The following is a 23,699-nucleotide window of genomic DNA, read 5'->3' as shown; positions in this document are numbered from 1 at the left end:
GCTACACTGGTTATTGAATTAAATGCTATTGTATTTCCCCTAAGGATGAATGTATATATATGTTTTATAGTGTTGGTGTGACAATATTTGTCTAGAGGTTTTACTTGCTTAGTTTGTATTTTAAAGGCCTAATAAACAAGTGTATATTTGTATACTTGCCTGTGTAACTGGATTTATTGGTGTTTCTATGCGTGGACTCATTGTAGCCCTAGACCATTCTCACGCCCTTCCTGAGACTTAAGCCCTGATGCTCTGCTACCCACCTTTATTGGGTTTGGCTAGCCTCTGTGTCTTCCCTGTTCACCATAGTATGATTGCCTCCCAAAATCCTTCACCTGCCGCTGATTTTGCAAATCCATTTTAAAACCTTGTACAGTGCAGTATATGATTTAAGGGGATAGTTCTACTACATGCTTATTCCTGTGCAGCGGTATGTGTGCAGCGGTATGTGTTTCTATTTACCATCGTTTTTTCACTTTGACATACCCTCCAAAGGAAGAAAATGCACCTAATCAATGATCGGTAATAATAAAGAACTAACAATTAAGATACACATCTTAATATTCATGGGCTTAACTGCAGTGTTCAGTTTTAGTGTCTACCTCTGTTTTATTTTTCTTCTTTATTGGATAAGATTTTCTGTTTTACATTCAGCTTGTAGTGGGCGGTTTATTTTTTGGGTTGGGCCTTGCTGTGGTGTGTATTTTTTCTTTCTCACTCTTCCTCTCGTATTCATTTTTTTTCCCCCAATTCACCAATAGGCTGTGCTTTCTTGTGTTTATTCCTGCTTGCTATGTGCTTTTACTTTAACTTCAATCTACAGTATGGTGTTTTTGTTGCTCTTGTAGTAACCCTTGTGATACGTTATTTTTATCTCTTCCAGGCTCCCTTTTACTTGAAAGCTTAAAGGATCATATATCTACCACAGCTCAGGATCACTGCAAAGCTATTTACCTGCATGTTCTGACGACTAACAACACAGCAATCAACTTTTATGAGAACCGTGATTTCCGCCAGCATCATTACCTTCCATATTACTATTCCATCCGAGGCGTGCTGAAAGATGGCTTCACCTACGTTCTGTACATCAATGGTGGTCATCCACCCTGGACACTCTTATATCCTTTGCTGCTGTTAGTATTTTGAATGTGTCGAGAAGGATTGTGGCATAAAGTAGGTCACTTATTATATGGTCTCATAACACACGGGTTCATAATAGGCCTGATTGTTCAGATGAAAAGTTAATCTAAATTATGTCTACAACTCTTCTTTCTACAACTTTTGTGCAGCAGTCTTTTCTTCCTGTAAGTATGGCACATTTCTACTTTTTGGGGCTTGTTGGGGAGATGTATCAGTTTTATTATTAATCCCCTCTCCCGGTGAGTCCCCAGCACCTTTTTGCTGGACTCCCGGTCCTTTTTCTTTCTATCCTGAATAAGGGCAGCCTTTTGCCCCTCATTCATTCTTATTTGCTCTGACGTTTTGGAATACTGTTTTTTGTTTCACCTTGCTCTATGGAGTCTGTTTTCCTCCATATCTCTTAAAGGTATCTGTGTTACACTTTTGCAGTGTTGCTGGGAACCCTTTGGGGTCTCCTTTTTATGTATATATTTCCTTAGAACTACTGTTCTTAAGGAAAGAGGGATACCTTGTATACTTCCTAAAACTTGTACTTGTGACAGATGAGCACAAACCACCTTCTCCAGCATTGGATCTTTCATGGATTCACATGCTTAGAATATTCCCCGTCGTCAGGCTGGGAATCCTCGGTAAGTTATATAGACCTTTTCCATAGGAAAAATTCCGACACTTTTGTGTCCTATCTACGTTGTTTTGGGCAGCTCACGCCGGCGCCAATAGGACATAGAGGTATATATAGCCCCGCCCCCGTGGCTCACTCCGATTTCAACCGTCTTCCAAAGTGGTGGGATTACCTCACGTATCTGCTATTTGGTTAGGTTGTACTTCTACTTCTGCGACTGTTTGTTCTTCTCAAGAAAATGTCTGGAAAGGTGTTGTTTCGTCGGTGTGCTACATGTGGTCTCAAGAAGGTGTACGAAGGGGATGGTCATATGGACTGCATTTACTGCCTCCATCCTCACCACACAGCGGACACTTGTGAAATCTGTCAGGGTTTCTCCCAGAAAAGCCTCAAAGATCGAAAAAGACGCATTGTCGATTGGCTCAATGACGGGGCGGGTGCGTACCCGGCATCGGAGGTGGGCTCCACGGTCTCAAGAAGTAAGTCGGAACCCCCGACGAAGAAGGCACGTGCTGCCGAAAAACGACCCTCGGAATCTGTCGAAAAACGACCCTTGGAAAAACATTCGGAGAAACATTCGAAGGCCTCCTCTTCACACAAGACGCCGTCTTCTTCCTCCTCATCTAAAAAGGAGAAAAAAGAACCATCTAAATCCTCCCCAGGAGACCGTCATAAATCTACCTTGAGTCGAGAGGCCGCGGCCAGCAAGTCGGCCCCAGAAGCGTCGGGAACACCTCAAGACCCTGCACCACTGGCTTCGTCGACGACCCGCTCGTCGACTCCTGCGCCATCGGCGGCTCCTCCCACGTTTCAGACTGCGGCGGTAGGAAACATATCGTCGACGGTGGTCCCGTCGATGAGATGGCAACCAGAGGTTTTCGATCCCGTTCCGCCGGAGGCCCTGCTACAACCAGAGGCGACTTTCTCCATCTCGTCGGCTGACGAGGAACGCAACACGGTCGCGCGCCCAACCGATCTGGGGCTGCAGCCGACCAGCGTGATGTCGCTCTTGGGTGGGGGTACCATCCCTACCACCTCGTCGTTACTGAACCCCCAGGCGGTTCTGTCCTTGGAGGTGCTAAATACGCTACAGAAGCTATTACAGCGTTTGGACACACAAATACCCCAGCCTAGTGCCCCGGCACGGCTACAGTCTACCCCATTCGTCGACGAGCCGGGCCCGGCTCCTCGCTCGACGACCAGGATTACGGCCGCTTCCCACGCGGCGGAAGATTGCCCTATCCCACAAGAAGAAGAGAACTACAGGACTCTGACCGTGAAGGATCAGGTTCAGACATCTCACTATCCCCCTCAAGGAACCCAACTTGGGACTCTGAAGCAGAGATGGAAGCTCCGAGAAGCCCGGCGCAGCCATCACCACCTGACGACGTGGGTGCATTCCATGCCATGATGAGTAAGGCGTGTACGGAGTTTGGCCTAGTCTCTGGAGAAGAGAAAAAAGATTGTTTTCTTTTTGATCATATGGGCAAGAGAAGGAAATCCATATTCGCCATCCCGATTTCGGACCATGTCTGGCAAGAGGGCCTGAAGACCATGCGTCACCGGTTTTCTGAACCGGCAGTGAAAGGTCGTTTGGAGAAGAAGTTCAAGGCTCCGGAATCGACTCCCAAGTGCCTGACGTCTCAACCTTCGCCGGAGTCGGTGGTATCCGCGGCGCGGCTAGAAAGGCCAGTTCTCAACATAAATGCACGACCCCGCCAGACAACGAGGCCAGGAGACAGAACGCTTTCAGCAAGAAGGTGCTGTCTGTCGGCGCGACTACAGTTAAAGCAGCCTACTCCTTGGCGATTATGTCCAGGTATGACAGGGAAATGTGGCACCGAATGGCTCCTATCTTGAAGCATTTGCCAGAGGAACATAGAAAGTCCGCCATGTTGCTAGTACGGGAAGGAGAGGAGGCCTCCAACCATGCTATAAACATTGCCGTCGACCTAGCCGAGTCCGGTTTCAAGCAAATCAATAATGGCGTAGTTCTACGTAGACAAGCCTGGCTCAAGTGCACTACGTTCAAACCGGAGGTGCAATATAAAGTCTTGGATATGCCGTGTGAAGGGCAACAACTGTTCGGTGAAAAAGTCGATGAGGCCTTGAAGGGCATGAAAGAGGATACTGACACGGCGCGGTCACTCGGAGCCCTCCAGAGTGGTATGAATTTTCGTTCCTTTCAGAGGGGCTTCTGGTAACTCCCGGCTTTGGTCATCTAGAGACCGAGGCCCTCCTACTCGTCCCAAGGCTACAGGCGTGCGGCCCAATATTCCCGTAGAGGCAGAGATTACCAAACCTCCAGACGGCGGGGTGCCTACCCTTCGTCGACGAAAGATGAACAATCCAAGAACCAACAATGAAATGTTTCAGGACGTCCTAGGGAGCCGAGTGTCTCGTCGCATCGACGAGTGGGAGCGCATAACAGACCAATGGGTTTTGGACACGATTCATCTGGGCCACTCTCTACAGTTCAAGGACAAGCCACCACACATTCCACTGGTGTTCTCGGCCCAGCCCCACCTTTGACTACTACTCCAGGAGGTGGCGCTCATGCTGCAGAAAGGGGCTATAGGACTGGTCCCGGTGGCAGAAAAAGGACAGGGAGTGTACTCCCGGTACTTTGTCGTCAAGAAACCAAATGGAAAATGGCATCCCATTCTGGATCTACGAGCGCTCAACAAACTGCTCAAGAATTTAAAATTCAAAATGCTGACGCTTCAGGAGGTGATCCGAGCGATACAACCCGGAGATTATTCGTCGTCGCTAGACCTTCAGGACGCATACTTCCATATCTCGATGCGTCAACGGCACAAAAGATTTCTGCGGTTCGTCGTCGGACGAACCCACTATCAGTTCAAGGTCCTCCCGTTCGGTCTAAAATCGTCCCCCAGGACGTTCACCAAATGTCTGGCTCCAATAGCAGCCTGGTTAAGGAAGGAAGGTCACCATGTGTACCCTTATTTGGACGATTGGCTAGTGAGGGGACTGTCTCAGGAAAGGGCACAAGAAAGCCTTGATGCCACCCTGTCCCTCCTGCAACGTTTGGGCTTCGCAGTGAACTTCGACAAGTCCTCGTTAAAGCCATCAAGGACCTTGGTGTTTTTGGGGGCAGAGTTCCACACACAGTCGGGGCTGGTGAAGCCATCCCTCGAAAGGATTCACAGACTGCAACAAAAGGCATCGGAATGGGAGGTCGACACCAGAGTGTCAGTACGAAAGTACATGTCCCTGCTGGGGACCATGTCGTCCTGCGTACCCTTAATAGACAATTGTCGCCTCTTCATGAGGCCTCTTCAGGAATTCTTGGCGGATCGATGGGCACAGAGTCAAGGACGCTGGTCGGACGGGCAACTTGACCATCAACGGCCAGCTCGTGCATGCGCTTCAATGGTGGAGAATCTCCATACACCTAACAAAGGGAATGCCCCTACTGGAACCTGCGTTCCAGAAGACAGTGGTGACGGATGCTTCCCTAACTGGGTGGGGAGCTCATCTGGACTCCTTACAGGTTCAGGATCGTTGGTCATCGGAAGAGTCCTCCCTCCACATCAATCTGCTAGAGTTGAGGGCGGTGCGTTCGCCCTAAAATCCTTTCTGCCACAGATAAAGGGCTCAGTGGTGAGAATCATGACAGACAACACAACAACAATGTTTTATCTACGAAAGTAGGGAGGAACTTGCTCCAGGAGCCTGTCGACGGAAGCCCAGGAGATCTGGCATTGAGCCCTACAACACGACATACATCTGTTGGCGTTCCACTTACCAGGAGTGAAAATTGTGCAAGTAGACGCTCTCAGCATGGAGATGAATTGTCTACATGAATGGGAACTGAACGACCAACAACTACACCGTGTCTTCGCGGAATGGGGTCATCCGGCCCTCGATCTCTTTGCGACGAGAGACAACAAGAAATGCTCCCAATACGCGAGCAGGTGGCCACAACAAGACTCGCTAGGGGACGCGTTCTCCTTCCCGTCGACGGGCAAGTTTCTGTATGCCTTCCCCCCCCCATTTACTCTCATCCGTCGGACTCTGCAATGGATCCACAGATATCCTTGTCGGGTGATCCTGGTGGCCCCGTATTGGGCCAGACAAGTGTGGTTCTCCGATCTACTTCACCTCTCAGCGGCAGAACCAATGAGGTTCCAGAAGATCCCCAACCTTCTGTCTCAGGAGAAAGGGGTCGTTGGCATCACGACCCGGACAGCCTCAGTCTGACGGCCTGGCTCCTGATTTCTCAGAGTTAGGCGCGTTAGCGATTCCAGCAGATTGTCGTCGCATTTTGCAAGCTGCAAGGGCATCTTCCACGAACACTTCATACACATACAAATGGAAAAGGTTCTGCATATGGTGCGCGGGTCAACCAGGTCTGGTCCCGCTGGCGATCACACCGGAACAACTCCTACCATACTTGTTGCTCCTGGCAAAGAACGGTTTATCTGTTTCATCCATAAAGGTGCATCTGGCTGCCATCTCGAGATTTACTCGGAAGAGACATTCCATTCCATTGTTCAGTGAACGCCTAGTTAAACACTTCCTTAAAGGGTTGTTTCGAACTTTTCTTCCCATGAAGAAGTTTCCTCCGATCTGGAGTCTGAACCTGGCAGCCCTGATGAAACCCCCTCTTGAACCAAAGTCGTCGACATCATTAAAATTTTTGTCTTGGAAACTGGCTTTCCTGGTGGCCATTACTTCTGCTCGACACCTGTCAGAAATACAAGCTCTAGTGATCGACCCTCCGTATTTGAGGTTTTTCAGTAATAAAGTTGTGCTGGCCACTAACCCGCATTTCATACCTAAAGTGCCTTCCATGTTCCAAAAACACGCTTCTATAGTGTTGCCTACATTCTTTCCAACACAGTCTTCAGTGGCAGAGAAGACTCTCCATACATTGGACGTGAAAAGAGCTTTAAAATTTTATCTCCATCGCACTCCAAGCTTCAGAGACACGAGACAACTCTTCGTAGCTTATGGTCCTGCGGCTAAGGGTAAAGCCATTTCAAAAAAAGGACTATCCAGATGGGTTTCTTCGGCCATTTCTTATTGTCATTCCAATCCCGGAAAGCCGCTAGAAAAGCATCCAAGGGCCCATTCGACGAGATCTACATCGTCGTCGACGGATTTGTGGTCTGGAATTCCGCTGAGGGATATCTGCCAGGCGGCTTCCTGGTTGGTACCACACACGTTTACCCGACATTACTGTCTAGCACAGCAAAATGCTGAAGATACACAGATGGGGCGTACAGTACTACGTCACCTGTTCAATAAGGTAAGCCCCAAGTGGGGTTACATCCTTCGGCAACTATTTTTTAAAGTGTCGTGTCTTTCACGGTTAACATGCTATAATGTAGTGTGTTGCCATAGTAAATGGGCGTTGTGATTATTGTGATGTTGGTTTGCATACACGCCTCCAATGTTGGGGGATACTGCTATACAATCTATTCTAAGCATGTGAATCCATGAAAGATCCAATGCTGGAGAAGGGATTAGTTTCTTACCTGTAACTCCATTTCTCCAGCATTGGTATCTTTCATGGATTCACATGCGCCTGCCGGCCTCCCCTGAGCATGCAAACCAGAAATCCCCACATACTACTTTGGGGGCTGAAATCTGAGGGAGCCGCGGGGGCGGGGCTATATATACCTCTTCGTCCTATTGGCGCCGGCGTGCGCGGCCCAAAACGACGTAGATAGGACACAAAAGTGTCAGAATTTTTCCTATGGAAAAGGTCTATATAACTTACCAAGGATTCCCAGCCTGACGACAGGGAATATTCTAAGCATGTGAATCCATGAAAGATACCAATGCTGGAGAAATGGAGTTACAGGTAAGAAACCATTCCCTTATGTGGAGTGCTAAGGGTATACCTAATATCCCCCTTCTCTCTGCTCCTGTGACTTTCTAGTCACACTGACAACCCTACAGTGATGGCTCGTGGCAGTTGACGTGTTCTACCAACTATTGTGCTATGTTTTACCGCAGACTGTGTTCACAATCTCGGTTCTGCACTACAGGGTCACCTATGTGGTAACATGGTGGCTCCTTTCTTTTTAGCCATTTCTTGTGTTGTTGTTCTTTTTCAGCCCTTCTTCTACCATTCTGAGAGGGGAAGGTCTGTGCGTGTGTTTTGCCTTTGGCGGGAAAACCTGGGTATCCCTGCCTAGTCTCCGGTATGTCTGCGAAGGCAGGAAGTGGGGCAGGAGCTCAACACTCCCCTGCCCTTTGCCAGAGTGCCTGAATGGAACTAGTTCCCACTGGAAGGCTGGCTGTCCTGATTGGACAGCCTCCCGCCCCTTTCTGTAAAATGTTGAGAGAGTTTGCAGAGGAGTGAGTAGGAAAACTGCATATTTATTTTATTTTAATTTGTGTAACGCCCAGACCCACGGGTATCACAGCATTTATACAGAGGTAAGCAATGCAATCAGGGTAGTAAGACAGAAATAAAGTCATAATGGAATGAAACTGAACCAGAATAAAGTTAGTCATACTTCAAACTGCTAAGTTTTGTAAAGTATCTTGAAGGCTCGGTAAGATGGTTTGTTTCTTAGTTACAAAGGATGTGAGTTCCAGAGAGAAAGGGCAGTGGTGCTGAAGCTCAGCACTCCTGCTCTGGCTAGTTTAAAATGTGGGACCGCCGGGGTGAGGTGGTTGAAAGAGCAGAGGGAGCGACAGTGCTGCTTTTTAATGATATGGTTGTTCAAGTATTGGGGACTTCATTATAGGTACAGCGATGTGCAATAAACAGTGTTTTAAAGGCAGTGTGCTTTTTTTCATTGGCACCCAGTGAACCTTATGACGTGTTGCAGATATGTGGTCAGATTTGCGGAGGTCCAGAGCCACACGTAGGGCTTTGTTTTGAAGTAACTATAGCTTTGCCAAGTTGGAAGCGGAAGTGCCCTGGAACAGGACATTGCAATAATCCAGTTTATTCAGGATGATGGCTCTTTAGAGGGTGAGGCAATTGTTGGGACTTAGAAACTGTCTACTTAGGGAGATGAGTTTTGCAGTGTAAGCTGTCGAGGAGGCGAGAGCATTAATGTGCCTGGTCAAAGATAGCTCGGCGTTAAGGTGTACCCCAGAGATTTTGGCGTGTCTGAGGGCAGGGATGGCTGTGCCATCAATGAGGAAGGAGGAGTAACAGGGATTTAAGGCGAGAGGGGGGAGCCCGCAATGAGTAACTGTCTTTTCCTCGTTGAGGTGAAGGTTATGGGTAGCCATCCAGTTCTGAATAGTACTAAAAACTTTGTTGATGGTTTTAGTGTGGTTGCCAGAGATGGGGATGAGAATTTGTGTGTCGTCTTCAAAGTTGGTATAGGTGATATCTAGAGCGTCAAGGATGTCAAAGAGGGGTTTGGTATCGGTGTTATAGAGTTTGGGGGATATGCAGGTGCCTTGGGGAACACCAATAGGGATGGGATCAGCTGTAAGGTTGTCAATGAAGAGACTGGATGTACGATCACCAAGGAAAGATTTTATCTAGCAGACTGCCTCAGGAGAGAAGTGGAAGAGCGAGGAAAGGGTTTGGCATAGCAGGGCATGGTCGAACATGTCAGAGGCTGCTGACTGGTTCAAGAAGAGAAGGATGGCAAGATTGCCAGTGTCTCGGATACTGTCAAGTTTCATTTTCAGGTCTAGGAGTGCTGTTTCTGTACTGTTTGGCCGGAAGCCCGATTGTCTTGAGCGAAGGAGGGAGTACTGTTCAAGAAATTGGAGATAGGCAATACGATCTAGAATTTTGAGCAGGAATGGAACTGTTGTAATGGGCCTGTAGTTGGTGGGAACTGCTGGGTCGAGGATTTTTGTTTTTTTCGTTTTTGCAGCTGGGTGTCCAAAGCTGCTTTGATGCTAATGGGTACTTCAAGAGGTGAAGGAGGGGTTAACAAAGTCCCTGATAAGGGTCAGCCTGGGGGCGCAGAGCTTTATAATGTGAGCAGGGCAGCTAGCTCCCTTACAATTTGAGGGTTTAAGAGACTGGATGGTTTCCAGGACAGTTGCTTGGGTTACAGGGAGAAAGGAGAAGTGGGTGTGCTGCTCAGACAGGGTGTTTGGGCTGATCGGGCCTGCAGTTCTCAGAGATTCTGAGGGGTGATTTTGGTGGTTAGTAATGCTTTCTTGGTCATGATTTTACTGCATAACAAATTGATCTTGGCAGAGAGGGCAGTTTGAATGGTAGTACACCAAGTTTTGTCCCGATTTGCTTGGGTGGTAGGCGCACCAGATTTTCTAGCTCTCACAGAATGGTGAAAAGTTCCTTGGCATTGGAACTAGCATTGGTGATTCTGTTGTCATAGGAGGCAGCTTTGGTAGCAAAGACTGCTGCCTTATAGACCTTGGAGGTGGTGGCGAGCAGGGTGGCATTGATTGGGTGGGGTGTTTCATTGGCTCTTTTTTTTTTTCTGCGTAGCGTAACCAGCTCATCAGTGAACCAGCAGCTGGTGGGCTTAAATGGTTTTAGAGTGTTTAATTTTTAGGGTGGGCGTGCTGATCTAGCAAGAAGTCTCGGATGGTAGTAGGTGGCGAGGGTGGAGGGGCTCTTACAGAGGGCAGTCCGTCGAGGAGAGCAAGACGGGTGGGCTTAAGACATAGTTTCAAGGTACTTCTGGCCTGGATTTGAGTGTCATGATGCCTACCCCCGGAGCGCCAGGCCCAGCACCCCCAGAAGCAGGCGTCATGCCCTCGGGTAAAAGCCCAGCGGCCCCTTATAGGGGCTCTTTAGACTCAGTCCTGGCGCCTTTGGCGGCAGGCTCATGTTGGACATCAGTCCTGGCGCCATAGGCGCCAGGCTCATAAAGGGAGGTGTTTTGTGCACTTACCTGATGCAGACCATGCTGCACGCTTCAGGCCTCCCCGAGACCTGAAAGGGACTATTTTTTCATAGGGACTATTTTTTCACTCGGGCGTGGCCAGGGAAGGATACATACCTAGTTGGGGAAGGATACATACCTGGGACTTCTTTGGAGGCTATTTTAGCCACGCCCAGACAGCAGCTCATGCTTCGCGTTGTTCTGCTTCCTGCAGCTTAACGCTCACCGTGTCTGCTCCTGCTCCTGGACTCCAGCCACGCCCGCCTCGAACCTGGAAGACCTGCAAGGAAGGGAGAAAAGAGAAAGGTGAAAACCAAGGACTATTTCAAACTTCTTACCTGCATCCGGAATCTTCTCGCCAGCATCCCTGAAGAAAGACTTCCATTTAAAAGCATTGCGTTGCTCGCTGCAGCGCCACGCTTCACTCACCTGTCCTCGAGACATCTCCTGGCTCCATCGCGGCTGTCAGCATCGGACTCCACATCTCTGCACCTAGGGGAGAGAGGAAGAAACAAAAGGTGAGCAGAAGGAACACAGAAGGAAAGCCTGATTAACAGCCATAATACTTACCGGCTTTTCTTCCACATTTCGGGTCGGCGCCGCCCCGTTGGCAGGTACCGTACCCCGGCCCCTATGGGGAAAGGACAAGAGACATTTCTGGGGAATGATTAGGACATTTAGAGGGATCGCCCTCATCACTACTCACCTCGGCAGTTTAACCCCTCGACGCATCGCCTTCATTCTGCACCTGAAATAAAGGACAGATCACAGGTTAGAAAGACAACATAAAGGGGGACTCACTTGAACTTTGAACTTTCATACTTATGGCGCATCGCTCAGGAAAGTCAAGTAGATTTTGCCAACGCCATTCTGAAAACCAGTGAAGTAACTGGACGAACGCGCGCCCCTGCACCAGAAGCAGGATGGAGAGTTCATCCTTCCAAACCATAAGGTGAGCTTAAACCGGGGTTTGGAGGAAGTTAGAGAGGAACGAAGGGGGAAAGGGGGGAGCTAGCACACTATTCTGCAGACTGTTAATCCCCTTTCTCATCTGCAGAAGGATATTCCTACGGGCCAGGCAAGCACGATTTGGAGGTCCTGTCCAATTGGTGTTCCGGGTCCTGCGCATCACGCTAGAAGAGGCCACAGCAATCCAGACTAGACCGCGCCCCCGTGGGAACCAGGTGAGCGTTACATTGAGTAGGTGTTAAGATTGTGCTGGTAGTGAGGTTAGCGTGCTGCAGTTTAAATTACACCAAGTGGTGATCAGACCAGGGCACTGGGCTGATGTGTGGGATGTCAATAGTGGAGTTAGTTGTCAGTATCCAGTCAAGGATGCACCATTTGGCGTGGGTAGGGGCAGAGACAAGTTGTGTGAAGTTCCTGTCATGGAGTGCTTGGAAGACGGCAGTGGCTTTGTGATCTGCAGGGTAATTGAACCCCAAGTTAAACTCACCTAGTAAAATGCATTTGGTGGCTGGTTTAAGGAATGGTGTGATGAGGAGGGCATATCAGTTTCGGGAGTGTTGGACGCATTAAGTTGTCTATAGAGACGGAGAATTGCATAGGAATTCTGGGGGGTTGGTCTTAAGTTTAAGAAGAAGCGTTTCATACCCATTAATATTAGGTAAAGGAAGAGTGTGAATAAGGAGGCTCGATTTGGCGATAAGAGCGACTCTGCCACCAATGGCATTTGTGTGGTCGGCTTTGTAAGTTGAGTAGCTAGGCGGGATGGCCAGGCTGAGTAAGTGGCCGAGACTTGCGGAGCAAAGATTGTCATAGATAGGTCAATGTGGTGGTCAGTAATGAGGTCATGGACCTCTATGGCGTGGGCACCCAAGGATCGAACATTAATGAGGGTACAACTGAGTTGCGGAGTCTGAATGGTAGGTATGGTGGACACCGGACCAGCTGGTGGGGGGGTGGTAGTAGCGAGGTGTGGGGGAGGGGGGAGGATGTGAGGTCCAGCTGGATAGCCTATGGTAGTCTAGGTTTCGTTACTATAGGGAAGGTGAGTCCTTGTAAGTCAGGGGAGAGCAAATGTGTTCTGATGCACAGGTTGTGGAATCTTTGAAAACCCAGTCATGCATAGGAGAGCAGCAAGGAGGTAGTATTACGTGCGGGAAGCCAGACAAAGCAGGTAGGGTGTTTGAAGGTCTCCTTGATGCTTGGGAGAAATAGCGTGGGCTTAGGAGGGATCGCCAGGTCTGGGTCACTGGGGCTGGAGAGGGTAGTAGTTGCCACTTGCTGTGCAGATGTAATGGAGGTGTAGTGCAGGTCAACAGAAGAGGGCAAGGCTGGTGGCATGGAGATCAAGGATTTCAGAGGCATAGAGACCGGGAAAGGAGGGTTTGTTGGCAAATCTCGTGGCGGGCGATCAAGCTTGTGGCAAAGCTAGTTGGGGCAATTATCAGAGGCATAGTTGGTGGCAAGTGGTGCTCAGACAGCGGGAGGCAGGAATTGAGAGGGCATAATGTGAGGGTCGCTGGCCATGACCCGCAGTGAAGGACCAAACAGGCAGGCAGCTAGGAGAGCCTGGTCACTCACTAGGTGGAGCAAGCAACATGGCCGGTAATGAGAGAGGGTTCAGGGGGATGAGGGATGACATAGCCTATGGACGTAAGAGGGCTGGTAAACTTAGTAAGGCAGCAATACGGAACAGTCTTGCCTCCCAGTGGGCACACAGGTGTAGAGCTAGTAGGTGGAGAGCTGGTGCAGGTCTTTGTGGGATGGACTTGTCAGGTGAGGGTGGCGGAAGGGGAGGGCTGGTCTTGGTGCCCGGACTGCGCCGGACAGGGCCAGACAGGGGAGATGTACACAGGCCTTAGTTGTAGGCCTTTGTAGGGGGCGGGCATCACCCGTCTGCTCCCTGGGACATCCTCTTCATGTTGCAGCAGTGACCAATCCCTGGTGGTCGGCGACGGGCCAGGCAGCCTAGGCACTTTGGAGGCTTTGACCATGGCTGGGGCGTCGGTCATTTTTAAGTGGCCATGCGGAGCATCGGAAAGCGTAGCTGTAGGCAATACAGGTAGAATGGCTGGCATCAGGCCATGCCCAGTAGGGCAAAACATTGAAGAAATATGGTAGGGCTGAATAAAGCAACGCCCAACCAAGTTTTTCAGCAGATTAATGTTGCTCGCAGTTTGCCTTACTGAGCATGATGTAAATTCTCCTGTCAGGTCACTCGATGTTGGGGAGTGAGCGGAATGCCCAGGTTGCTGATCCTGTGTTTCACTGCTCAGCAAAGAGGAGGGAATATAAGGTGAGGTTCCTCAGGTAGAAGGCGAGTCGACCACTGGAACAGAAGATCCGAAGCTGAAGAAGACCAGAGAATACTGCAGACCCTTCCAGTAACAGTGAAGCGACCACTGATATCCTGACCCTGTATTCTTATTGACAGAGGAGCTCCAAAGATGAAGACTCCTTCCGTTTGGTTGGTAGGACCAACCAGCCCTGAGACAATCTACAAATCAAGCAATCTCCTGAGGTGCTGTGACCTTCCAGGGCTGCAAACCGCGAATACCAGGAGACCTCCGACCCATTGCAGTGGAACGTCTTGGCGAGGCCAAATCCGTCCAGATCTTTGGTGAGCTCCAGTTGGATCTCCAGAGGCCTGACCCCACTCATCTAAATCCCCTCACTACAGTGCAGGACTACAGAATCGAAGAAGATCGCCCAGGGGATAACCGTCTGTTGTTGGAGCCTATAAAAAGGTGCCAAAACTGTAGACCGACCAAGGAGACCGAAGAAATCCATGCCAAGGGTCCTCTCTTACGACTGCTGCTGTGATATCCCATTCAGAGTCCTTCCTTTTGTCACGGAATCGGGAAACCGGGTCTGTCGCTGCTGCACAGAAGAGAATCCAGCTAAGTTTGCTTCTTCCAACTTAAGGTACTGTGGGGCTAAAGGTAGACCTTCTCTTAAGCCAAAGAGTCGCTCCTGTGACTGGAGTGAGTTACAAGGTGTTTAGGTGTCCAACCATACCTCTGGCCCAGGCTTTACAGCTTGTGTCCTTTGGGGTGTCCCTCGCAGGGCCCCTATAACTTGTGTTATCTTGCTAATCATTTTGATTTTAGTGACTAAAGTATCCTGAAGAACTTTGCCTTTCCAGTTGCTATAAGTCTTTTTATCCATTCCTACACTGACGTTTTGCCAGTTAGGGATAGGATTTACAAAGCATTAGAAGCCTTAAGTGTTACTAGAATGTCTAAAACTTCTCGTGTGTGTGTATAAGCATCATTTTCCTTTCCCACAGATCTTGTAGTTATTTTATTAACTAAATGCCATTACAGACTATCTATAATCTATATATGTCTACTCCTAACCCTGCCATTTCCTTCTGTTATCTCTCAGTAGCAAAAAGTTAAAGCGCACCCTAGTCAGTGCCCATCAATCTACTGGTTTGTTGCTATACGTCAAATAGGGCTATTTTGTGTCCAATTTCATAGACCAATTAATCTGCGCTCCTCCAAAATTAGTATCTATAGAAGTATCAAATTAAACAAATCTGGTTTGTATGATATTGATCTCTTTTAATGATGGCGCTAAAGCCGACACGTGTTTCGACCACAAGTCGTATTCAAGGCGTCATAGGTGTGCTGTTATAATTTGCAAAAAATAATAAAAATCATATTACAAACAGTATGTCGTTTCAATTGTCATGAAGTAGTTCAAACAACCCATAAACCTAGTCAAAGCATTAATATTGTCCAATTACGAAATTCATATCAATTATGAAATCAACATGTGTCCTATTTTGTAAGGAGCAAGTGTTTTCTGTTGGATTCACTGATGAGGCCCAACAAGGCTGAAACACGCGTATGGGATTGCTGTTGGTACTCTTGTTCAGAAGAGAATTGGCATAGCATTTCGGTGCTTGACTGCCCATGTTGGCGGGACAAAGACTGATGGATATTTCCCTTCTGTGAAAAGTACAGTGAGCTAAAGTGTGGCTGCGGACTCTCGAGTGGGTACCTTCCGAAAGAACAGGTCATTTCGCCGTGTTGGTTCTTGCAGAGGCGTGCGTATGGACTATTCTGTGTACTGTATTGGTACAGTATGTGCTATGGCTGTACCTGCACACAAGGGGACTGCATGAGTCGCAATTTTGTCAAGGGTACCCTCCGAGCTTGCAATGCTGCTCTGGCAGTGCTAGACGCCTTACAATACCAAGTACAACACTTCATATTGAAATTTCACTTGCTGTACCCCAAATGTCCACTAAGTTTTGCATCATGCTTTTACCTTTGTATGGATTCCAGCTGGGGTAAATGTTCCAGTGTTATTATCTGGACTCTTTAAAAACCTATTTTATGACCTCCTTAGGGTCATGTTGAAAAGGATCCAGCGATTAGAGAGTAGACCTCTAATCCAAGGCTCTTTTTATTATTAATAATGTTAAGATTATTGCAATTATTTTTCATTTAGATCTCCCTTAAAGCCAAAGTCTTTGGCTTCTAAGGGCTGGACCGGTTTTCAAGCCCATGTCGAAGAGCATCATGTTATTCCAAGCTGTCCTTCAAGCCCAAAAGTGTCTTTTGGTAATTTGTTAGCTTACTTGCCCTTACCATATTTACATTTTTAGAGTACAATCCATCACTGGCTATCTGTTCTTGTGACGGTAGACACTTAATTTTATTCTTCTTTCCCAAGACTAACTATGTGGTATATTGTGGCAGTAATTTTATTCTTCTTTCCCAAGACTAACTATGTGGTATATTGTGCTCCGTATTAGCTCCAACATTGTGGCTAGGTCTCCCTATGCTACCTGGGCACATGCTTAGAAACTCTTTACATACATGCTATTCTCATCCAGTTTAGTGGGGTAGTGGTGCCAGGAGATCTGTGCATGCAATTTTCATAAAAAGCGACTGTGATGCTGGAAATGCCTTATGGAAGAACAGGGCCTTCTAGCCCTTGTCCTACCATGTCTCTGTGCGTTTTCTGCCACTGAGGTCCAGCCTGGCCGGGCAGTGCAGCTCTTCATGTTTTCCGTTTGGTAAACACCCATGGGATACCCTTAATGCACCCATGGGTAGGGGGTACACCCTTGTATCCCTTATGTGGATTTATGGGAACCCTGTGTGTTGGCCACAGAGCAGGGTATGGGCTGGTACATGCTACATGCTGACTTGACAGTGGCTCTGAGTGTACTCCATTTTTGGGACACCCAGGCCCTGCAATCAGAATCGATGGATTCCTGAAGAAAGACAAGATGGCCACTGTGACCTCTTGGTTTCTATTGCCTTTTACTTTGTTTCCCAAAATCCTGGGAAGCCCTGACTCTGTCCCTTCCTCCTGACTGACCACTGGGTGAAAATACCATATATGGCTCTGGGGCTGCCTCCTGTCAGACAGAATGGAGCATGTCCAGGTGCTGTGTGTTGTGGGTACACCCTTGGGGTGGGACATGTATGAATGGAGTCTGAAGTGAACTCACATTCTGTTATGGGTATCTGGTTTCTGTGTGTGACACAATGCCTGAGACAGCCCTGACTGAAACGGACATAAATGCTGTGTAGTGTGCTGATAGGCTGTGTGCTTATCCCAGTCCTTATTCTTTGCTATTAGTACCTGGGTGGAGTGAATGGCCTGAATGCCTTTGAGCCTGATTGGCTGCCTCCCTGCATGTATGCCCTTCTGCGTGATTGGTTGACTGCGCCGGCCTAGCCTGAGTGAATGGGGACCACATGTGTATAACGGGGGACCTCTCACTCACCAATTTATTCAGAAGCTGAAGTCAAGCTGTTCATGGAAGTCCAGTGGAGGAGAAGTCTGCTGCTGCATTTTCTTTGTGTAATCCAAAAGCTGGTGATCCAGAGAAGACCTGCTTATGAGACTGCTCCCCAGCTACTCTTCATCCAAAGTGCCCTGGAAGCCAGTCCTGTGTATCTGCCGTCCCGAGAAGGGGTCTTTGTGAGTTCTGAAGAGGAGTGGCCGGACATCCCGAGTCAAAGTCGTCCATTGGTGTCACCCACTGGAAGCCCGTTGTTGCCTACCACCCAGAAGAGGGGGTTATCCATGGGGTCTGGCATGGATTCACATGCTCATTAACATTCCCCGTCGTCTAGCTGGGAAACCTTGGTAAAAGAAAAAAGTTTCACTTTCACTTACAAACTGTATTTCTCCTTTAAACCAATCATTGTCCTCTGGGTCATACAGCCCCCATTCAATGACAGTCCTCTCCCTCAGCCTTGCTTCTGGCAGCCATCTTCAGATTTTTACCACCCGCTTCAGTTTTGGGAGTCCTCAAGTTTGCTCTGCAAGTAAACGAGTTTACTTCATATTTTTGACAGAAAAAAATTCTATTTTTGTTTCGAAAGAGCCTGTGTGCTCTCTTCTCCATCTACCGACAGCAGGGATCTGTTGAAAATTAATTCGGTGCCCCTCAAGGGTGAAGATTGTTGAAGATTCCAGAAGGCACTTGGGTCTACTTCGTGCCCTCCAACCATGATGGAGGAGAAGAAGGAATGAAGATCCCCGTGCGGGCTAGGGAATGTGTTTGTTGAGGAGAAGCACCTGCAATGCCTCTAGTGCCTGCACCCAGACCACAAGGAAGTGGAGTTTGAGATTAGAAGACGAAGAATAGGCACAGTAGACTGGTGGCATGGCTGAACGCCAAGGCTTCTGCCCCGTGCTCTGAGCAGGGTCATGCCTCACCCAGTAAAGGCTGGTCCGAGGAGCGTCTTCTAAGTCCTTTGAGGGCGCCAAATCTGTGGGGGCCCAAGACAAGGCCAAGAACCGCAAGTCTGAGTCCACCCTGTTCGCCATGGAAGCAGTCCCACGGTAGACGGGGCATGTGCGAAATCACCCTTCGCCTCCATTGTCAGCCGGCAATCAAGCTCCTCCTCGAAAAGGAAATCATCCAACCCGGCTAAACTGTGGGAGAAGCCAGAGAAGCCGTGGACGGAAGAGCAGAAGGCCGAACTGCCCAAGAAGGCCCAATCGGCACATGATAAGACTTTGTCGACGATCGAGTTGGTGGCGGCTGCTCTCACGACGGCTAAGGGGGCTAACTCTGTGAAGGTAGCCCCCACAGCGCAGAAGATGCCCATGAGACGCGAAACTGCCGCAGTAACTTTGGCAAAGTCTGCTTGCATGCCAGAAAAGGGAAAACCGTCTCAGAACTCGGTTCCAGCCCCTTGGAGGGGGAAAAGGGGGGAGCAAAGAGGCCCAGGAACAGCCCTCCCAGGCCATGTCCCAAGCCATGGAGGTGTCACCCACGGACGAGGATCTGGAGTCCTTACACATCGTCCACGAGGACTTGGAACGACGACGGAGACGACAGAGTGGGGCTTAGTGTCCAGATTCCCACCTGCTCAGCTGAGGGATGTGTCTCAGGACATTCTATCAACCCTCCACCACTTGGTGTCGGAGATCCAGAAGAGGATGCCACAGGATTCGGTTCCAATGGTCCAAGGGCCCCGTTCAGCCGCCAGCGAAGTAGAGGAAGCATCATCTGATGCCCCCATTTCAGCCTCCACATTTGCGTTGATCACTCTCTCCCCCAGCGGACCCAGGTACGGGTACGGATATGACCACGACTATGGTCGATGACGAGGATATTGTTGCAGCGGGCGTTTGGTCCCCACAACCTAGGACGTCCCCACCGGATGAGGTGGGGGTCGTTCCATTACATGATCGCAAGAGCCTCCAAGCTATTCCAACTTGTGCGCGAACAAACCTGGACGGAGGGTTTCTTACACCAGAGGCGCGAGGTCAGGCGGAAGACTATCATGGCGGTGCCCCTTCTGGACGACGTGTGGGAGGAGGTCCTGGCCCTCCTGAAGAACCCTTGCATGGCTTCAGCCAAATGGGATAGGCTGGAGAAGAAGTACCGGAATCCGCACCCATGTGCCTGTGGTTCCAACCATCGCCGGATTCAGTGGTATCGGCGGCCACGAGGAAACGGACAGCTAGCCCGTTCTCTTTGTCTTCGGTTCCTCTGGACAGTGCAGGGAAGAAGGACGCCATGAGTCGGAAGGTGATTTACACTGTGGCGTCCACCATCAAGGAAACCAACACACAGGCAATCCTAGCCAGGTACAACCGGGAACTGTGGTACAAGCTGTGTCCGATTTTGGAGTTCCTCCGAGACGATAAGAAGATGAAGGCAATCGCTCTCTTCCAGGAATGGGAGGTAGAGTTCAAGCAGATGGGGAACAGTGTCTGCCTTTTGTTGCCAAGGCTGGATGAAGGCCACACAATTCCACCAGGTGGTACAAGCGAAGGTGCTGGAAATGCCCTTCGACGGACACAACCTATTTGGGAAGGTCGTCGACGAGTCCCTACAGGCCATGAAAGCGGATACAGAGATGGATACGTTCCCTGAGCACCCTCCAGCAGCACAGCTCTTCTTTTCGCTCCTCCAGAGGAAAGTCGAGCAGGTCCTTATTTATTTATTTTAATTTTTGTAACGCGTCAACATGCCTGTGGGCCTCCGGGCGCACACAGAACAAAAACAAGACGAGGACAAACAAGCGAAAGAGGAAGAAGGAGAAGTGGGTCGGAAATTATTCCAAGTTGAATAAGTGAGTCTTGACGGCACGTTTGAACACGGTATAGCTCTGGATACCTGCTGGAAGTGTGTTCCACAAAAGGGGACCCTGAGCATCCAATGTAGTGCCTCCAAGTTTGGCTGTCCTAAATTTGGGATAATTGAGAGTGACCGCCGAAGAAGAGCGAAGGTTCCTCACGTTGGGTTTGATGCCTATACGGGATGACAGATAGGTTGGGCTGCTAAAAACGGAGGCATTTATGGGTCCTAGTAAGCATCTTATGCGTTATGCAGTGTTTTACGGGTAGCCAGTGGAGTCTTTTCCTAAAAGTAGAGAGGTGTGTGCGACGTGACTGAAAATGTTACGCACGGCATTGTTCTGTGCCACTTGTAAGGATTGAATATTAGAGGCCATGGTGCCCGCCAGGAGGCTGTTAAAATAGTCCAATCTTGAATTTATCAATACAGTGGACAATAGAGCACAGTTCTCTTCCGATATGAATGGTCGAATATATCTAATTCTCTTGTTTATAGCACCAGAACTAGATTTTCTGCTAGAAATGTGGGATTTCATGGAGAGTTCTTCATCAAGAACTACTCCTAAGGTCTTAACTTCCTTTTGAACTATGATGGTGTTATTGGCAATATGGAAAGAGGTGTAATTAGGATCAAGTTTTGCCCGGGTGTTTTTAGATGCCACAATAAGGAGTTCAGTCATTTTATCATTAAGGGCAAGAAAATTACAAGCCATCCAATCTTGTATGGCTTTATATATTCGGTTAATGGTTTCCGAATCACTGCTGTATGAGCCACTCAACTGGATAACAACCTGAATGTTATCGGCGTAATTTGTATATTGCACTCCCAGTTTGTTCAAAAGATCGAGAAGAGGCCGGATGTAAAGGTTGAAAAGCAGCAGCGGCAGACAGGAGCCCTGAGGGACTCCGCAAGTCTGAGAAATGGGGGAAGATTGTTTATCACCCACGCAAACCCTTACCATTCTGGGACCAAGAAAGGAAGCAATCCATTTGGATACGATTGCAGAGCAATTGGTGACCTCTCCGAGCCTTGAAACTAGTAAGCTGTGATCAACTAGGTCAAAGGCCTCGGAGAGGTCCAATAGCATGAGTAGAGCAGCTTGGTTTTTGTCAGCTATGCTAGCAAGTGTAGATTTGAGATCAAGCATAGCTGTCTCAGTTCCATGACGAGCTCTATATCCCGACTGACGGGTACCCAAGATATCATATTTTTCAACATGGGCCTGTAGCTGTAAGTAGGCCAGTTTATCAAGTATCTTGAGAACATAGGGCACGTTAGTTATGGGTCTGTAATTGTCATTGTTGGCTGGGTCAAGGCCTTCTTTTTTCAGTAGAGGAGTGATCCATGCCGACTTTAGCAGGTTCGGCACCAGACCCTCATCAAAGGAGAGGTTAACCAGTTTGGTAATCCATGGGACCAGGGTCTCTAAAGACTCCTTAAGAATACTGGTGGGGTAGTCATCTGCTGGACAAGATGTGGCTTTGAGGTCCTGGATGATTTTGAATGCTTCCTCTTCAGTATAGTGCGTGAAAAAGAATGGAGGGATAGTATTTTCACAGGTTTTTGGTGAAGTGGTATCAGCAGTGGATTGTGTAATGGCTACGTTACCAAGGGCTTTACTGATTTTTTCTTTGAGACTCAATCTTAAGTAGAAGGGCATCATGAATGCCCTGACACCACTTATCATCCTTGATAATATTGTTCGTGGGAGGAGGCTGATTTTGAAATTCCGCTAAGATTTTAAATAGCTCCCCAGTGTTAGATTTAGTATTCACTATTCTGTCGTTATAGTGTGTGGCCTTTGCTTCAGTAATGAGCGTTTTGTAGTTGAGGATGGATTTTTTGTATTTGGTTAGGGTGTTATCGTTGGGGTCTTTTTTCTTGTCTAGCTGTAAGAATTTCATTATTGAACCACGTGTTCTTTGTGGTTTCAGTCTTTATTGCCTTCATCTTCAGAGGGTCAAGGTCATTAACTGCTTCTTTGATGTTGGTTGGCAGATGGTTAATCAATTTTGTGGGATCATCAAAGTTGTCTAGGGATTGAAGCTTAGATGACAGTCGTTCAGTGAGTTTTGGTGCTTTTAGATTCTTTAGATTGCGAGACATTTTTTGAATATGTGGGTTCGTATTAAGTTTGGGAGGAGGAGACGGTAGTGAGATCTTAGCTTGGATGAGAAAATGGTCCGACCAGATGCACGGTGTAACCAAGATGTCAGAAATGTTGGTATTTTGGGACAAAAGCCAGTCTAAGGATGTCCCTTGCTTTACGTGGGAGACTCCCTCCACTGGGTAAGGCCAAAGGAGGTGATGGTATCCATAAGGTTGGTGCCTGCTTTGTCCTGCTGGTCATTAGCCCAATAATTAAAATCACCCATGACAATAACAGAGCCTTTAGTGGCACAGATCTGGGTTAGAAGATCACTAGTTGTTGGGGAAACCTTCAAAGGTTTCTCCTCCTCGTACCGTCAGCCTTCCAGATTCACTACTTGGGAAGCTAACAGAGGCCTACGGTGACGGAGGACAGCGTTGCAAGCCGGGCAGGAAGCCAGCGCTGAAGCAAGCCTGAACCGACCAGGCTATCGGGGGCCCCCATCTGTGCACCCCGGTGGGAGGCCGGCTGACGAAGTTTGTCAGCGAGTGGAGAAAGATCACCACTGACATATGGTGCTGGTCGCTCTTGCCCAGGGACGTACCCTGGAGTTCCAGCGCAGCTGTCCGTGGATCCCTCCAGTGGCCCGTTAGGAGCAGCACATCCCTCAGCTACTGGAAGAGGTACGGACCATGCTGCGAAAAGGGGCGATAGAGCTAGTTTCCCAACAATTTCAGATACTTTCTGGTCAGAAATGGAGGCCCATTCTAGACCTACAACATATGAACAAATACCCCAAGTCCCAAAAATTCAGGATGGTTCTGTTGCAACACGTGCTCGGCCAACTGGAAAAAGGAGACATCTTGATGTCGCTGGACCTGGAGGATACCTTCTTCCACGTCTCCATTCACAGGAAACACCAAAGGTTTCTATGCTTCGTAGTGCAGGGACAGCACTACCAGTACAAGGCCCTACCTTTCGGCTTGATGTCAACCCTGAGTGTTCACAAAGTGCCTGGCACCAGTGGCGGCCCAACTACGCCTACAGTGCATACATGGAAGACTGGCTGATTCGCACCTCCTTGAGGGAGCTGGCCCAAGGGGACACAGAGACGACCATCCGGATACTAACGAATGTGGGATTCTCCATCAACTATCCAAAGTCCTGCTTGAAACCATCACATAACACGCTTTTTCTAGAGACCCGGCTAAATACAGTGTCTTGTCTGGCGTCTCCCTCAGAGGAGAGGATAGCAGCCATTCTGGAGAAGGTGCAGTGTCTGTCTTCGACGAGACCGGCCACGGTGCGAGCCATCAAGTCGTTGCTGGGCATGATGTCGTCCTGCATCTACTTCGTCTGACTCTGCAGGTTGCAGATGCAGCCCCTACAGGAATTCCTGGACGGGTGCAGGATACAGGTGTCTGGAAGTTCAGACAAGCTGTCGCTCAATGTCATGTTCCGGTGGGCGATAGTATGGTGGGGCGTTCGCTCCAGCATCGCCCA

General features: G+C 48.8%; 1 protein-coding gene across 2 annotated transcripts in view; it reads left to right on the top strand.

Moving 5' to 3' along the window:
• NAA60 (N-alpha-acetyltransferase 60, NatF catalytic subunit) overlaps positions 1-23,699 on the top strand; it is a 265,408-nt gene that overhangs the window by 142,985 nt on the left and 98,724 nt on the right. For both annotated transcript variants that reach the window (XM_069646811.1, XM_069646810.1), the window contains one exon: positions 884-1,118. In XM_069646811.1, the coding sequence (XP_069502912.1) occupies positions 884-1,118 (235 nt within the window). The remainder of the gene's footprint in view (positions 1-883; positions 1,119-23,699) is intronic.

The sequence above is a fragment of the Ambystoma mexicanum genome, chromosome 2q (genome assembly GCF_040938575.1).
Source record: "Ambystoma mexicanum isolate Mex_15411 chromosome 2q, UKY_AmexF1_1, whole genome shotgun sequence".
NCBI classification, from domain to species: Eukaryota; Metazoa; Chordata; class Amphibia; order Caudata; family Ambystomatidae; genus Ambystoma; species Ambystoma mexicanum.
The sequence above is the reverse complement of the archived record's forward strand: the minus strand, read 5'-3'. Positions and strand labels throughout refer to the sequence as shown.